Below are 16,095 nucleotides of genomic sequence, written 5' to 3'. Positions count from 1 at the left end.
TTTTACCACTCAGCGTTTTGTTGTAAAGGCATCAACATGACATGATACTGATTGAAGGTTATTCAGTGTGGAGGTCAGAGGTCAAATGACACTGCAGCTTGCGGAAAAAAAATCAATGAAAAACGCATTATAAATTTTGTGGGTTAAGTAAAAAAATAAAAATAAAACATACACACAAATGCATTTATTTATCCACCATCTAAAGGCTTTATAAAGATCTAAACATTTTGCTGCTCATGCTTAAAGATGTCGCTACCAAACTTTTGGCAGCCATACAACCCATACAGATTACAGAGAAAGCAAGGGAAAGATTGCATTTACTATGGTAATTATACGTCACAATTTAGATCTTGGTAAAGTAGATCTAAACCAATAAGTGCTCTTTATTTGGGTGCCCCAATAGTTTGATCATTTTTTGAAATTATAAAGTGATTATAAACAAAAACCAATTAGAATTCTGTTTGATCTATAATAAAAAAATCCATCCTAGTTCTTTGAATTTTCTTCTGTCTACAGTAGAAAGTGAATACTACTTTGACCCCACTAATCATTAAAAAATCAAAGTGCATGGCCAGCTTTAGAATAGATGTGAGTGGAAGGGAAATAAACTACTTTGTTCTAGGACAGGGTTCTCCAAACTTTCTAAACAAAGGGCCAGATTACTGTCCATCAGAATTTAGGGGGGGTCAGAGTGGCCAGTGGGAGTAGAAAATGTCCCAGCATCAGTGAGAAAAATAATCACATAGTGCCTGTAGTCAGTAGAAGGTAGAATAGTGCCCCATCACTGGTATTAGTTGGAGGAATAGTGCCCCATCACTGGTATTAGTGGGAGGAATAGTGCCCCATCATTGTTGTTAGTGGGAGGAATAGTGCCCCGTCATTGATATTAATGGCAGCAATAGTGCCCCATCATTGGTATTAGTGGGAGGAATAGTGCCCCCTCATTGTTGTTAGTGGGGGGAATAGTGCCCCATCATTGGTATTAGTGGAAGGAATAATCCCCCATCATTGGTATCAGTGGAAGGAATAATCCTCCATCATTGGTATTAGTGTCTGTAGTCAGTAGAAGGAAGAATAGTGCCTTATCATTGGTATTAGTGGGAGGAATAGTGCCCCATCATTGGTGTCAGTGGGAGTAATACAGTTTCATCATTGGTATTAGTGGAAGAAATAGTGCCTAATTATTTATATCAGTGGGAGGAATTTTGCCCCATTGCTGATGTCTGTGGGAGGAATAGTGCCGCATCATTAGTGTCAGTGGAAGAAAAAATACCCCATCGTTGGTGTCAGCAAGAGGAATGGTTCTCCACTGTTGGTGTCAGTGGAAGGAAAGGTGACACCTTGTTGGTGTCATTAGGAAGAATAGCACTCTAAGGGTCGGGTGAAGCAAAGCAAAGAGCCACATTTGGCCCACAGGTTGCAGTTTGGAGACCACTGTTCTGGGATACAGAAACATACAGGAAAGGCTCAACTAGATCAAATGGGGAAAAAAAGAGGATTGCCCATGTCACAACCTGACTATACAATCTCCGTGTAATCTGTCCTAATTTACCAATAAACATGTATTACAAAGAAATTGCAGAACCAGATTGTAATATCACATGGCCAGCATAAGACTCTATGTAGTTGGAAATCAAGAACAATAAAGCCAACCACTAAAATATTATGTAGCCAGTTTGTCAAACTGACCATGAGAACCTTTTGTATGGTTCTCTCCACACCAAGAGTACAATACAGTCATGTAAGATTTTATCAATCTACTCCCATTATTGCCACTGCCAGTAATCCTACACCAGGCACATCAGACTGGTGTATTATGGGCCGCACACAGCCCTCTTGTTCCGTCTCTGCAGTCCTCATGGGTTTGAGAAAGAATGAATGCCCCCAGCTGTTCTCCAGTTGACAAGGTACACTCCCTTACATCAGTTTCCAGCTAAATACTTCAGGAAAAATATTGATTCCTTCCTCTGGGATTCAACATGGTTATTACTATAGAGCGAATATCCGAAGTGCCGTAATCTTTTTCTGAACTTAAGTAATTACGTCCTTCATTAGACATAATGGGTATAATTTACTAAAACTGGAGAGTGCAACATCTGGTGCTGCAAAAACCAATCAGCTTCGAGTTTTTTTTGTAAAAGCTTAATTTTGCACTCTCCAGTTTTAGTACATAAACCCATAACTGTCCCTAAGTAGACATAGGGGTTGATTTACCAAAGGGAAAATAAATTGTGCACCCTGCAAGTGCAGTTTGTCCAGAACTTAGTAAATACTGTATGCAGAAGCTCTGCTGACCTTCATCATCCAATCATGTGCACCAAAAAATGTATTTTCCTTGCATGTGATTGGGTATTCTTTGCAAAGTACAGCTTCACCTCATTTACTAAGCTCTGGAGCAACTGCAGTCTAGTTGCCTTTAGTAAATCAACCCCATAATGCAGTCACCTGATTTATGCCGCGTACACACGACCGGACTTTTCAACGGACTAGGGACAACGGTCTTCCCGACAGACTTTCGGTGGAGGTCCGACGGACTTTGTGAACAAATGGACTTGGCCACACACGACCGGACTAAATCCATTTGAAAGTCAGTTCGTTTTGAACGTGATGATGTAAACAGGACTAAACAAGGAAGTTCAATAGCCAGTAGCCAATAGCTGCACTTGCGTCATATCAGGTCCGTCGGACTAGCACGCAGACGAACGGTTTTCCCCATTTTTAGTCCGTCGGATAGATTTGAAACATGTTTTATTTCTAGGTCCGTCTGACTTTTGGGGAAAAAAAAGTCTGCTGGAGCCCACACACGATCTGATTGTCTGACGGATTCCGGTCCACCAGACTAAGTCTGCCGGAAAGTCTGATCGTGCGTACGCGGCATTAGTCCTCTTAATTTGGTCTGCTGTTCCATCTGAGTTTGACACTCCTGCGTTACAGAGCTCCAAAAAGCAAACGTGACACCTTTTTATTCAGAGGGTCTGTCTACATGGCTCCTGCTATTGTGACCTGTGCTGCTGATAAAAAGCCATTTGTGACATTTTATCTCTTCCATTATCGAGATTCAGTCCTGGCAGTAATGGCTTCACTCATAATGTTCTATGATTTTGTTTGCAGAAAGCAGTGTTTCTTACCTTTAGATAAGGTGTACTTCTTCTAATGGAGTTAATTAGACAGCAGTTTGTTACAGATTGATATCCTCTGTTGGCCAATATAAAGAGTTCAGTTCTGAGATACATCTCCTATTATATAATTCCAAGGGAGGTCCAAATATCCAATGGGGTTGATTTACTAAAGTTGAATAGACTGTATACTTTGCAAGTAACGTTGGACTTTGCAAGGGCATTTGCTCCAGAGCTTAGTAAATGAGGGGAAGATTCGCTAATTTCCATTATCCAATCACGTGCAAGCAAAAATGCTTTTTTTTCTTTTCCTTGTGTGTGATTCGGTATTCTTTGGAAAATTAAGCTTTATCTCTTTTTCTAAGCTCTGGAACAACTGCACTTGCAGAATGCAAGGTCTGTTTGGCTTTAGTTAATCAGCCCCCATGCATCTTGTCTTGCCCAGTTCTACAATTCCCAACAACTGAGATGGAGAAAAGGGACATCTTTTAGCAGAATACATAAGCAAAGGACACGTCTCTGCCACTACCCTCATTGCAGGGACCATGACAAATTAAACTGCAGGAATGTCATTTAAACCCACTCTGCCTTTTTTCAAAGCTACTTTTCCTTTTCCTTCAACCCAAACCTTGCCTCAACCAAATATTATTTGTTGAGAAGGATAAAAATGCATAAAATAGTTTCAAATAGTTATTGTTAGTGATGGCCGAACGGTTCGCCCGGCGGTCGTTTCGCGGCGAATTTCCGACTTTCGCCGTCCGCGGGTTCGAACGCCTTTTTCCGTCGTTCGCCCCGGCGGACTTACGTGTTTAATGTATACAAGAACTTTAACCTTTCGTGACACGTTTATCATGTGTTACAGGACAACCAATTGAGACATGACAGCTCATGGACACTTGGACATTCCCCCTAACCTATAAATACACCCGATCCGGTGGCCATTTTACATTCTTTCTTCTGTCACTGTAGGGAAAGGATCCTGTGTGGAGTAGGGACAGAGAAAACGCTAGCTATTTGGTACACAAAAGTTCTTTTCAGGACTGGTATAGGTGTTAGGTCAGCAGCCTGAGTTTCTTTTGTCAGTTTAGATAAAGGGACAGAGCGCTGTATGCTGCTATTTTAGGGACAGCTCAGCCAGATTAGTCTTTCTTCATCATCATCATCATCATCATCATTAGCTGTTACTATCAGGTCCACAAAAGAGCTATTCCAGCTAATCGTTCCAGCCTACTCTTTTTTGCCAATTTGTATAGGGACAGGCAGGAAGCAGTGTGTCAGGCAGTGAGGATAATTTTAAAGACTTGCTGTTACTATTAGTTCCACAAAGGTTCTTTTCAGGACTGGTATCAGTGGTACGGTAATAGGCTTGTACACGTATAATATTCTTTCTTCCAAATATAGAAAGAATATTATACTTGACTGCTGCCCTTCTGCTGCAGTCTGCTAATCATTCACAACTCACTTGTTCCACAAAAGTTCTTATAAGGACTGGTAACTTGGTCTGTCTAGGGTGCTACGGTACATAGGCTTGGGTGCGGTACAGTCTGCTGTTCTGTAAGGACCGCTATCGGTCCACAATAGATAGGGTTGCCGTGCACTACTGCTGACCGCTGCCCTATACTGCAGCAGTCCTTCAGCGGTATAGGGACTGACGCACAGTCTGCTAAACACTAATACACAACCTGCTTGGTCCACAAAAGTTCTTATAAGGACTGGTAACTTGGTATAGGGTGCTACGGTACATAGGCCTGAGTGCGTTACAGTCTGCTGTTCTGTAAGGACCGCTATCGGTCCACAATACATAGGGTTGACGTGCACTACTGCTGACCGCTGCCCTATACTGCAGCAGTCCTTCAGCGGTATAGGGACTGACGCACAGTCTGCTAAACACTAACACACAACCTGCTTGGTCCACAAAAGTTCTTATAAGGACTGGTAACTTGGTATAGGGTGCTACGGTACATAGGCCTGAGTGCGTTACAGTCTGCTGTTCTGTAAGGACCGCTATCGGTCCACAATACATAGGGTTGCCGTGCACTACTGCTGACCGCTGCCCTATACTGCAGCAGTCCTTCATTGGTATAGGGACTGACGTACAGTCTGCTAATCACTAACACACAACCTGCTTGGTCCACAAAAGTTCTTATAAGGACTGGTAACTTGGTATAGGGTGCTACGGTACATAGGCCTGAGTGCGTTACAGTCTGCTGTTCTGTAAGGACCGCTATCGGTCCACAATACATAGGGTTGCCGTGCACTACTGCTGACCGCTGCCCTATACTGCAGCAGTCCTTCAGCGGTATAGGGACTGACGCACAGTCTGCTAAACACTAACACACAACCTGCTTGGTCCACAAAAGTTCTTATAAGGACTGGTAACTTGGTATAGGGTGCTACGGTACATAGGCCTGAGTGCAGTACAGTCTGCTGTTCTGTAAGGACCGCTATCGGTCCACAATACATAGGGTTGCCGTGCACTACTGCTGACCGCTGCCCTATACTGCAGCAGTCCTTCATTGGTATAGGGACTGACGTACAGTCTGCTAATCACTAACACACAACCTGCTTGGTCCACAAAAGTTCTTATAAGGACTGGTAACTTGGTATAGGGTGCTACGGTACATAGGCCTGAGTGCGTTACAGTCTGCTGTTCTGTAAGGACCGCTATCGGTCCACAATACATAGGGTTGCCGTGCACTACTGCTGACCGCTGCCCTATACTGCAGCAGTCCTTCATTGGTATAGGGACTGACGTACAGTCTGCTAATCACTAACACACAACCTGCTTGGTCCACAAAAGTTCTTATAAGGACTGGTAACTTGGTATAGGGTGCTACGGTACATAGGCCTGAGTGCGTTACAGTCTGCTGTTCTGTAAGGACCGCTATCGGTCCACAATACATAGGGTTGCCGTGCACTACTGCTGACCGCTGCCCTATACTGCAGCAGTCCTTCAGCGGTATAGGGACTGACGCACAGTCTGCTAAACACTAACACACAACCTGCTTGGTCCACAAAAGTTCTTATAAGGACTGGTAACTTGGTATAGGGTGCTACGGTACATAGGCCTGAGTGCAGTACAGTCTGCTGTTCTGTAAGGACCGCTATCGGTCCACAATACATAGGGTTGCCGTGCACTACTGCTGACCGCTGCCCTATACTGCAGCAGTCCTTCATTGGTATAGGGACTGACGTACAGTCTGCTAATCACTAACACACAACCTGCTTGGTCCACAAAAGTTCTTATAAGGACTGGTAACTTGGTATAGGGTGCTACGGTACATAGGCCTGAGTGCGTTACAGTCTGCTGTTCTGTAAGGACCGCTATCGGTCCACAATACATAGGGTTGCCGTGCACTACTGCTGACCGCTGCCCTATACTGCAGCAGTCCTTCATTGGTATAGGGACTGACGTACAGTCTGCTAATCACTAACACACAACCTGCTTGGTCCACAAAAGTTTTTATAAGGACTGGTAACTTGGTATAGGGTGCTACGGTACATAGGCCTGAGTGCAGTACAGTCTGCTGTTCTGTAAGGACCGCTATCGGTCCACAATACATAGGGTTGACGTGCACTACTGCTGACCGCTGCCCTATACTGCAGCAGTCCTTCATTGGTATAGGGACTGACGTACAGTCTGCTAATCACTAACACACAACCTGCTTGGTCCACAAAAGTTCTTATAAGGACTGGTAACTTGGTATAGGGTGCTACGGTACATAGGCCTGAGTGCAGTACAGTCTGCTGTTCTGTAAGGACCGCTATCGGTCCACAATACATAGGGTTGCCGTGCACTACTGCTGACCGCTGCCCTATACTGCAGCAGTCCTTCATTGGTATAGGGACTGACGTACAGTCTGCTAATCACTAACACACAACCTGCTTGGTCCACAAAAGTTTTTATAAGGACTGGTAACTTGGTATAGGGTGCTACGGTACATAGGCCTGAGTGCAGTACAGTCTGCTGTTCTGTAAGGACCGCTATCGGTCCACAATACATAGGGTTGACGTGCACTACTGCTGACCGCTGCCCTATACTGCAGCAGTCCTTCAGCGGTATAGGGACTAAGAGTTTTGTCACAGGGTGATTTAAAAAATGACAGGCAGAGGAAGAGGCAGGCCCTTCCGCAGGGGTGGTAGGGGTAGGGCAGGAGCAACAGCCTTGAGCCAAAGTGGGAAGTTGCAGAAGGTGCGTTCAATTACTTTAAAGGACGCACCAGACTTGGTTGAGTGGCTCACTCAGCCTTATTCTTCTGCACCCTCCTCATCCTCTCGATCTGCACCCTCTTCTTCACTCTCTGCTATGTGCACCCCCAAAGACACTACCACCAACAACACCACCACCACCACATACCTTCCGCTTGAGTGCAAATGGGGGCCTTCATGCTCCAGTGTTTTAATAGGGACCCCCGTATAAAAAGCATGAGGGTCAAGGACCAGTACTGGGTGGCAACGTACTTAGATCCCCGGTACAAACACAAAATGGCGGAAATGTTACCGCCGTCGCAGAGGGCTGTCAGAATGCAGCACTTCCAGGCCTTGCTTCGAGAAATGCTGCATTCTGCTTTTGCGTGCGCTGGCAGAGGAGCAATTCCCACTCCCAGAGAAGGATTTGCGGGTACCAATCCAACAGCGCCTGCAAGAAGAGGCCGGTTTGAAGATGTGTTGGTGACTTCGGATATGAGGTCATTCTTTCAGCCGACCCATCGACAGGTGTCATCCGGATCCAGCATCAGGGAACGCCTAGACCGTCAGGTGTCCGACTACATTGGGTTAACGGCCGATGTGGACGCTCTGAGGAGTGATGAACCCCTAGACTACTGGGTGGGCAGGCTTGACCTCTGGCCAGAGCTTGCCCAATTTGCAATCGAACTGTTGGCTTGCCCCTCATCCAGTGTCCTGTCCGAAAGGACGTTCAGCGCAGCAGGGGGGATTGTGACCGATAAGCGTACTCGCCTAGCTCACGACAGTGTTAACTACCTCACATTTCTAAAAATGAATGAGGCATGGATCTCGGAGGAATTCAACACATGTGATCAGTAGACCATGTATATGTCTATAAACAATTTTTGGAATCAAGCACACAGACCTTCTTAATTCATTTGGCTCACTTCCCTGACCCAAAAAAGCACACCGTACTATATGCCCCTACCCTCCTCTTTGAAGAGGTTGAGCGGTGTCATATTTCTACTGGGGCTGCTTATTATGAGGGGTTCCCACCATCCCTGTGCTGTGCTGACTTCCTCCTGGGTGTTCTTATTATGAGGGGCTCCCACCATCCCTGTGCTGTGCTGACTTCCTCCTGGGGGTTCTTATTATGAGGGGCTCCCACCATCCCTGTGCTGTGCTGACTTCCTCCTGGGGGTTCTTATTATGAGGGGATCACACCATCCCTGTGCTGTGCTGACTTCCTCCTGGGGCTGCTTACGGTGCTGCTGTCAGCGCTGTATGTCACGGAGCTGCTGTCAGCGCTGTATGTCACGGAGCTGCTGTCAGCGCTGTATGTCACGGAGCTGCTGTCAGCGCTGTATGTCACGGAGCTGCTGTCAGCGCTGTATGTCACGGAGCTGCTGTCAGCGCTGTATGTCACGGAGCTGCTGTCAGCGCTGTATGTCACGGAGCTGCTGTCAGCGCTGTATGTCACGGAGCTGCTGTCAGCGCTGTATGTCACGGTGCTGCTGTCAGCGCTGTATGTCACGGAGCTGCTGTCAGCGCTGTATGTCACGGAGCTGCTGTCAGTGCTGTATGTCACGGAGCTGCTGTCAGCGCTGTATGTCACGGAGCTGCTGTCAGCGCTGTATGTCACGGAGCTGCTGTCAGCGCTGTATGTCACGGTGCTGCTGTCAGCGCTGTATGTCACGGAGCTGCTGTCAGCGCTGTATGTCACGGAGCTGCTGTCAGTGCTGTATGTCACGGAGCTGCTGTCAGCGCTGTATGTCACGGAGCTGCTGTCAGCGCTGTATGTCACGGAGCTGCTGTCAGCGCTGTATGTCACGGTGCTGCTGTCAGCGCTGTATGTCACGGAGCTGCTGTCAGCGCTGTATGTCACGGAGCTGCTGTCAGCGCTGTATGTCACGGAGCTGCTGTCAGCGCTGTATGTCACGGAGCTGCTGTCAGCGCTGTATGTCACGGAGCTGCTGTCAGCGCTGTATGTCACGGTGCTGATGTCAGTGCTCTGTATTACGGTGCTGCTGTCAGTGCTCTGTATCTCCTGCACCCTCTTGTTTGCCTACCCTGGTCCCTGACCTTCCCTCTCCTCCATTGCCTTCATTAGCTCCATAGTCCTGAATTGTCAGAACAATTTCCCAAATAAAAAAAAAATGCTTGTAGTTATCGATCCCAAATTCACCTCATACATGTATTATGCTATTGTCCAGGTGGTGGGACTACGTGCTACCCCCTAATAATTACCCCGTGGCCGCAAATTCGACCTAAAGGTTTGCGAAATTCGCCTCCCATTGAAGTCAATGGAGCCCGCGGCGAACGGTCGTTTTCGCGAACGTTTGTGCCCGTTCGCGTTTCGCGTTCGCGAAACGTCCCGTCGGAAGTTCGTCCATCACTAGTTATTGTGGTATTAAACCCAAAACAAAAAAATGTAGTATATAGCAGCTTACCAATCATTAGGTGTGATGGCTGCATCTGTTTTCTTTTTTTAGCCTTTGTTCCCTCTATTTTCATCTATTGATCTGGCAAGTAAGGCTGCATTCACATCTGGGCATTTTGAATCGCGGACAGAATGGCCCAGATGTGAATGCAAAAAATGCTTTGCTAAAATGCAAAATCGCACGAATTTCAGATGCCATTCATTTTAATGGCACCAAAAAACGCAGTGCAGATCAGGAGCTTCTTTCAGACGACAAGATTCACACGGTGTGGTTTCCCGCGATTTATCCTATATGGCCAGTGGCAGAGTTCTCTCTCGGAGACACAGCAGCATCTCACCAAAACCTAGGCTTGCAGCCAGAGGTTGGGAACAGGAAGTGACATGTTAATGACATTTAAGATGTCACTTCCTGTTCCTGACCTCCGGCTCCAAGCCTCGACTTTGCTGAGATGCCGCTGTGAGAGAGGACTCTGCCCCTGGCCATACTGGATGAATTTTTCACTGCATGCTACCCATATTAAAGAGGAGACTGTGGAGGCTCTGTAAGGCTGGAATGTTTTATTAGGCTAATATCCTTTGGCATAGTGGTGGAGGATTTGCATAAGTGGATGCACCACGTACTTTACTGCTGTACTGAGAAGCACTACTATTGGAATCCTTCAGTGGATATCATTTCAGACATTTATTGGACTGTTGATATATTTAATTAACATAAGGCACGTTTCGGTTTTTTTTACTTACAGTAAGTGGTGCTTTTACAAGTTTATGTGTTCTGGTTCGCTCAATATATGGATGCACTTTGTGTTTTTAGCTTTATGAATGTTCTTCATGCATTCTGAAATATTTTTTTATGCACTATATGTATACAATTTTATGCATTTTCTTCAGCACTTTATGTATATCATTTTATAAAGAAAATGTATACACTTTATTATAAGAGCTGCAGTATAATGAATGTTTGTTTTGGGGTCTAATACTGCCTTAAAGTGATGCTAAAGGTTCCTTTTTTTTTTAAAATAACAAACATGTCATACTTACCTCCACTGTGCAGCTCGTTTTGCACACAGTGGCCCTGAACCTGGTCTTCTGGGGTCCCTCGGCGGCTCTCCCGACTCCTCCCCACATTAGATAACCCCCTGGGAGAAGCTCTCTCCCAGGGGGTTACCTTGCGGGCGTGCTCCCAATTCCAGCATTCGGTGTCCATAGACGCCGAATGCAGGACTCTGCCACGCCCCTGGCGGCCAATGGCTGCTCTGCTATCAATCTATACAATCAACAGCCGAGAACCCCCTAGCCGAGAAACGGGATGCATTTGAGGGTTCAGGTAAGTAAAGGGGGGGGGGGCTGGGGGTCACTGCCAGGTGTTTTTGCAAGTTAATGCATAGGATGCATTAAGGTGAATAAACACAAACTTTTACAACCCCTTTAAAGTACAACTAAAGGCAAAACTTTTTTTTCCGTTTTGGACAGAGTGGTGAGAGATTACAACACCTGTCAGTTTTTATTCCTGTCTGTGTCCCCCCATTAGAGAGACACCCTCTCTATATGTCCTGTTTACCATTTTAATTGAAAGTGAAAGTAAATCAAAAACCCACATTTTGGGTTGATCCAAGAAAAGTAATAGAGGGTAATTCATCCAATGGGGAAACTAGTTCTGGTGACCTGGGAGTCGCCAAGGAATCCCCTTAAATTGCAGAATGTTTGTTTGATTATGGGAAAGGAAGTGAGAGGAAATCTCTGCAATGAGACACAGATGGCCAAAAAAAAAAAATCAGACAGGGGTCATAAACCTCCCTTGCTCTAGCTAAAATGAAAAAAAAAAAAAACTGTTTTGCCTATAGTTCTACTTTAAAGTGAAGCTCGCCATACACTGATCTGAATTCATCTGGTTCAACAGAGATTGGCCAGACTCCGATCAGTGTATGGCTGCCCTGTTTAGAAGAATTTTTCAGATCTTGTCATTTAGTAAGGCAGAGCTGTGGCTCTTTCCCTATGTATATAGAATTACAATTTTTTTTTTTTTAAGCAAAGATTAGCACAGCTCCTCATATATGTAAATGACATGCACATTTTTTTGATATATGTAAGATACAAGTGACTATAAACTTTGTATAATGTCTATATTATATATATATTTTTATTTTATTTTATTAGGCTGGGGGAAACTAGCACGTTTAACAAGAGCTCTGACAAGCAGCAGAGGGGTCTTACAACAGCTCGCTCCCACCGTCCATAAAGGAGAGAATGTACACAAACACTCCAGGCTTGCTGAGGTAATGCATAGCTAATGTTGTACACTGCTTTTTTCTTTCAAGATAGACATGTTGTGGGCCAAGCCAATATTTTGCTGTATGTGTCAGTTGTCACTAGCACCCTGTAAAATGTTTGGATACATATTGGTGGAGCCAAAGGTATAGCTGTATGGGGCAGTCCTTGCACCAGGACTCCCCCTATACTGCACCCCCTACACTGTAGTGCAATGCATTTACTATAAGGCCTGGTTTACACCTCTGCATTTCTTAGTGTGTTTTCAGTCTTGCAGAAACACACTACAGTCCATTTAACATGGTTTCCTATGGATCACGTTCACATGTGTGCAATTTATGGAAAGGGCCAGGAACCCCACCCCCCTTTTTTTTATAGGAGTGTCACAAAGTGAAATTCCATTCCATTCCATAACAATGCAGGGAGACGTCGAGAGATGAGGAGCAGTACAGAAAAATGCATAAATGTGTGCGGGTGAACAAGCTCTTATGCTGAGGGGAAAAAGCGGAAAGGTGTCTTTTATGTAGCCAGACTATCTAGAAAGTGATGCTTCTACAGGTTTCCCCTGTGGCTTGCATTATCGCACAGGGCCAGGATGGGGGGGCAGGAGGGACGGCTGCCCTGGGCACAATGGTTTACTGTAGGGATGGGGGCGCTTTTCTTCTGGTACAAGGCTGGGCAGTTTGGCATCTTTGCCCTGGGAACTTGAATGACCTTGTCCCAGCACTGTTACTACATGTTGTGGTAGTATGTAGTAAAACATTTTACCATGCATTACTGATAGGGTTCTGGCAAAATAAAAATGACCTATTGGGTTTTTTTTCTCCTATTATTACATTAGCAACAACTCTTGCTGGCTACTCTGGTAAAATATCAGTCAAAGATGCAACCCTAGTAATCACAACACATAGCTATAAAGCCAGCCTTAAAGTGGAACTATGGGCAAAAGCAATCATTTCATATATGATACAGTCTGAATTACCACATCTGTGTATTACCACATTTGCAAGATTGTATCACAATGGAATGCTTAAAGTGGAACTAAACGCTCTCAATCAGTATTAACTATTTCTGAACCTTATGCTACTAGCATTATTAACTAGATAGGAAGGTATATTATATTTACTTGTTTTTTTGTTTTTTTTTTTGCTTTTCTTCAATTGCTTCCTGGTTTTTGGCCTAGGTCAAAATTATGTCATACATCCCATGGGCATTTTTTGGCTCTGTCCCAACATAATGTATAATAAGGAAATATGTAAGTGGGTGTTGGGTCCCCTTTTAGACAAAGCCTTCCTGTAGTGATGGTATGGGTGGACTTAGCATAGCTCCCAACTGTCCCTGATTTGAAACAAAGTCCCTCTTTCCCTCTTTCCTCCTCATTTGTCCCTCATTTTGGTCTGATTTATATAGTTGTATATAAAATGCACTTTTTATCTTTCAAAAAGAGTTTCCCAGCGCTAAACCTTTCATCTGATTTCTAAATGTCTGAATTTGTAAATTTCAAAAGCCAATATAAAGGAATAGTAGTGGTAAAAAAAACAAAAACTTGTGGGTTTAACTAATAATTGTTTTTGTATAATTTTCCTTTAAGGGGGGCGTGGCAGGGTGTGTGTCCTATGCCTACATACTTTTGCTAATAGGTGTCTATCGTTCCCATCTCAAAAAAGTTGGCACTAAAATATATGCCAGGAGAGGAGAAGCCTTGTGACTTGGGGTATAGGAGCCAAACACCCCACACACCTGCAAAAGTAGTCACTACTGCAAGGGCTCTGGTCATGTCAGAAGGTCAGGGTGAGATTGGGCTACCCCATACCTCCCAACGTTTTGAGATGGGAATGAGGGACACCTATTAGCAAAAGTATGTATGTTTAGGGCACACCCCCCTGTCATGCCACCCTAAATTACTAGTTAAAAACACAAGTGCTTTTTTTTTTACCACTACTATTCCTTTATACTGGCTTTTGAAATTTACAACAGCAACAATTTAGAATTTGGATGAAAGGTATAGCAATGGAAAACACTTTTTGAAAGATTACTAGTACATTTATTTACAACTGTATACAATAGATCAGGCGAAAATGAGGGAGAAATGAGGAGGACAGAGGGACTTTGTTCCGAATGAGGGACAGTCCCTCAAAATCAGGGACAGTTGGGAGCTATGGGCTACACCAAGAAAAGCCAACTGTAGTCGTTCTGGCACACAAAACTTGGTCTAAGCGGACTGGGAGTGGGCCTTTTAGGCCAGGCTATTCTCTGTCATGAGTGCTAATCCACCCAGAGGTCCTAGGAGAAATGTACAGAAACTAGAGGAACAGCCGCCGCAGTCCTGCCTCTGGAACCACGTGCAGAGAGTCATGAGCTGGATGCATGAAGTCTAATGGGCAAGTCAGTGCCCCCTGAGTGCATACTAATGACTTTGGGGAGTGAGAGAGACACCAAAGTGAGATGGCTTATCAGTGATGTGCAAAGTGCGACTTTCACATATTGATTTCTATGGTCTATCCACTATTAATGATTGGCGAATTGACTCCAGATAGTATCTGTGTGATGTGATTTGTCACTGCCATCTTTAATAATTAACAGTAAAGTGCAGAAACTATACCTTTTGGGTGGACATTCATTTCTTGTGAATATAAAGGTTAATGGCCAGGAATGTCATGGGAAGGCCTCTGGCCTTGGACACATTTTGGCGAAGGCAAACAACTGGCAGCAGGTCGGTCCCTGCCCTATCCAAGAAGAATTGGGGGCGGGAGCTTGAAAATTTGGTGTCAACAGTCAGCTAATCACAAGTCCCCCTTCACACCCTCCTGCCTGCAATCCTAAACTAAAGTCAGATGGATTCCAGGAAGTAAAGGCTGAATGAGTCATCTGCCCTTACTCAAGATGGCTGTGGCTAGAAATGCTAGGAGGTGTTTTTCAAAGTGATTTCTCAACAAAATAAAGCATGGAGACCTGGATGAATGGGGGAGTTTGATTGGAATAGTAGAAATGAATTAAAAAATGGAAAATTCCTATCAAAATACTTACCGTAATTTTCCTTTCCTGATGGACTCCATGGCAGCAACGTGTGGGTTAAGTCCCGCCTCCACTACCCATAGGACACTACTCCCATAAATCTTTGCTCCCTGCCCCTGGCCGTGTTCGGTAACTAGCCTACTCCAGCCATTTGGGAGGGAACTCCTGCTGCCATGGAGTCCATCAGGAAAGGAAAATTACGGTAAGTATTTTGATAGGAATTTTCCATTTTCCTGACAGACTCCATGGCAGCAACGTGGGAAATAACTCGCCAAACACACCCGGGTGGGCAAAAATGCTGAACAAAAGATTTATTTAACACTGTCGGCCGACAGGACTTTCAAACCAAAATCAACAGAGGATAAAGACGCTGGCTCAACACAATAGTGAGACATGAAAGTATGAATAGAAGACCAGGAGGCCGCTCTGCAGATTACATCAGGTGCAACGTGGCGCGAAGCCGCCCATGAGGTTGAGAGACTTCTGGTAGAGTGAGCTGTAACCGCCTCAGGAGGAGCCAAGCCCTTCTCTCTATAAGCCCATTGAATTGCCTGAACCACCCAAGCAGCGATGGATCTAACGGAGGCCTTGGCGCCTCTACTTTTCCCGTTAAATAGTACGAAGAGGAAGTCAGATTGACGAAAAGAAGCTGTAATATCCAGATATTGTTTTAGAGTAACTCCCAAATCGAGTGGATGTGGATCTTGACTTCCAGCAGAATTGAAGGTAGGAAGAGTGATTTCCTGGTTTTCATGGAAAACAGAGGTCACCTTGGGATTTGTCCCCAACATCGGAATTAGGACCACCCTATCTGGAAAGAAGGTGAGAAAAGGTTCCTTTGTACCTAGAGACTGAATTTTGGAGATTCTCTTCGCCGAAGTTATGGCTACCAGAAAAGAGGTTTTAAGGGTTAATTCTCTGATTGAGAGCGTTCTGTCAAGTTGAGAGAAGAAATCTAGAACCAATGGAAGGTCCCATTTGGGGAATCTAGGCTTCCTTTGTGGCCTAAGCCTGACTGCTCCTTTGAAGAATTGTTGGACCAAGGGATGATTGGCCCATGCGACTCCAGAAAAAGCTGAAATTGCTGAAACC

The 16,095-nt window shown here is 44.9% G+C and overlaps 1 protein-coding gene across 1 annotated transcript in view; it reads left to right on the top strand.

The window, feature by feature from the left end:
* Window positions 1-16,095, top strand: part of KCNH1 (potassium voltage-gated channel subfamily H member 1) — a 563,287-nt gene that overhangs the window by 60,955 nt on the left and 486,237 nt on the right. Inside the window, exon 5 of the mRNA XM_077485723.1 lies at window positions 11,878-11,996. Coding sequence (XP_077341849.1) covers window positions 11,878-11,996 — 119 coding nt within the window. The remainder of the gene's footprint in view (window positions 1-11,877; window positions 11,997-16,095) is intronic.

This window comes from Lithobates pipiens, unplaced genomic scaffold (genome assembly GCF_037356315.1).
Source record: "Lithobates pipiens isolate NorthernLeopardFrog02 unplaced genomic scaffold, aLitPip1_a1.2 Scaffold_18, whole genome shotgun sequence".
Taxonomy (NCBI): Eukaryota; Metazoa; Chordata; class Amphibia; order Anura; family Ranidae; genus Lithobates; species Lithobates pipiens.
This window is presented reverse-complemented; position numbering and strand designations above follow the sequence as displayed.